The sequence below is a fragment of the Microtus ochrogaster genome, unplaced genomic scaffold, assembly GCF_000317375.1.
Source record: "Microtus ochrogaster isolate Prairie Vole_2 unplaced genomic scaffold, MicOch1.0 UNK31, whole genome shotgun sequence".
Taxonomy (NCBI): domain Eukaryota; kingdom Metazoa; phylum Chordata; class Mammalia; order Rodentia; family Cricetidae; genus Microtus; species Microtus ochrogaster.
Window position 1 is genome coordinate 3,007,024 of NW_004949129.1, and position 1,968 is coordinate 3,008,991.

Consider the following 1,968-nt stretch of genomic DNA (forward strand, 5'->3'; position numbering starts at 1 on the left):
TTTTGTTTTGTTTTTTTTTTCGAAACAGGGTTTCTCTGTAGCTTTGGAGCCTGTCCTGGAACTAGCTCTTGTAGACCAGGCTGGCCTAGAATCACAGAGAGATGAGAGGCTGTTTGTTTGTAAAGAGAGATGTAAAGAGAGAGAAGGTGGAGTCAGGGAGACGCCATATAGCTGCCCAAAGAGACAGACACCCTGAAACCTTACCGGTAAACTACAAGCCTCGTGGTAAAATATAAAATAAAAATGGGTTAATTTAAGATGTAAGAGTTAGTTAATAAGAAGTTGGAGCTAATAGGCCAAGCAGTGTTTTAATTAATATAGTTTCTGTGTGATTATTAGGGTCTGAGCAGTCGGAAAACAAAAAAGCAGTCTCCACCTACAGAGATCCACGTGCCTCTGCCTTCAGAGTGCTGGGATTAAAGGCGTGCGCCACCACCACCCGGCTCATCTTTAAACTAGACTATATGCTCATGGGTCATTTTTATTAGATAATCTATGAACTTCCTTAGAATCTGGGACAGAAATGATAACTTCAAGAAAGTCTTTTATGCATTGTAAGCCTATTATCTTGGTAATTCTTGCCTTTAATTTATATGTAATGACCCTGAACTACATAACTGCTAGGGCTACCCAATTACCAAGAAGCAGCCTTTACCTTCAAGTGTCAAGCATCTGAAATCAAGGGCACACTCCACATGCCATAAAAACAGCCTCACCCCAAACCCAGGGGGCATGGAATGAAGGAAATTATTGCAAACAGTCTGAAAGGTGCCTGGAGCTCCCCAAGCGATGCATCTGCAAGAGTGTTCCCTGAGAGGTCTCAGAACACCCCCACTTTCAGTTATCAGAATAGAGATATATGATCCTTACCTGTGAACAAGGGGCTGAAGGAGACCGGAGAAAAGGCACTTTGAGTTCTTATCAACCTGGGTTTCCTAGGAAGTAAGAAAGTACACAGAGAATAAAGGGGAAAAATGAACACATATGCACTTAAATCACTAAAACACTGGATTCCAGATGTCCTGAAATACAAAGCAAACCCTTTATTACAGACATGTTGGCAACACTTCTGTAATAAAGCCTACATTTTAAAGGAGAATGAAATAAATTAAGGTAATTCCTTGAATAGATTTGGCTACTGAATTCACCAGCCTACAAAGCAATAGCAATCCCTTTGGATACTTCCATGCCCAGAACATCAAGTATAAAGCACCTTGAGTGTAATTACGAAGACTATTTCACAAGGAAGGAAGTTGAATACAGAGTTGATTTTTATGTGAAAGCCAACCAAGAGGCTTTAGGCCTGAGCAGCTGCCAACTAGGAGCAAGAGCTTTCCCTCTGTGTCTGACTCAAGAGAGGAAGGTTCCAAACAGTCAAGGAACCAGGAAGCATACCCCGGACTAAGAAGAGCACTAAAGGATACACTGCCATTGTCAGCCATGAACACCTCTCTGCCCACAGCCCAGAGCTATGATCCAAGGCCATGGCTAACGGGACATTCTTAGGGTAGGGGCTCTGCTTGCACCCAAGTACACCCTCCCCTCCCTGAGTCACACAGCTCTGCTTGATGCTCTCCAGAAACCACCTTCGATTACACACCAAAGTAACAACTATACCTACTTCAAGTAGCTTTTTCTGCAAACAATAAAGAACAAGAGATGCCAACACAGATGTTCCAGCCAGAAATGTGTCAACTGAAAAACATTTTTTTCATTTATCTCAAGATGATAAAGATTTTACTGAGGTGATATGAATAGGCTACAAGCTTATGAAGGGTGAGAGATAAATTCTGATAAAGTCTAAATCCCATCCTGGAATTGACACTAGACATTATACTTGGAGCCTCACAATGCCTGATTCCAGGTATCATCGCTGACTCACCTCCAAGACACACTGTGATACAAAGGATTAAATGGAAAGTTTTTGTTTTGCCTTTTTTTTTTTGGTTTTTTTTTTTTTTGGTTTTT

The 1,968-nt window shown here is 41.4% G+C and overlaps 1 protein-coding gene across 2 annotated transcripts in view; it reads right to left on the reverse strand.

Moving 5' to 3' along the window:
• Socs7 (suppressor of cytokine signaling 7) overlaps positions 1 to 1,968 on the reverse strand; it is a 42,041-nt gene that overhangs the window by 29,487 nt on the left and 10,586 nt on the right. For both annotated transcript variants that reach the window (XM_013354187.1, XM_005368324.1), the window contains exon 2: positions 871 to 935. In XM_013354187.1, coding sequence (XP_013209641.1) covers positions 871 to 935 — 65 coding nt within the window. The remainder of the gene's footprint in view (positions 1 to 870; positions 936 to 1,968) is intronic.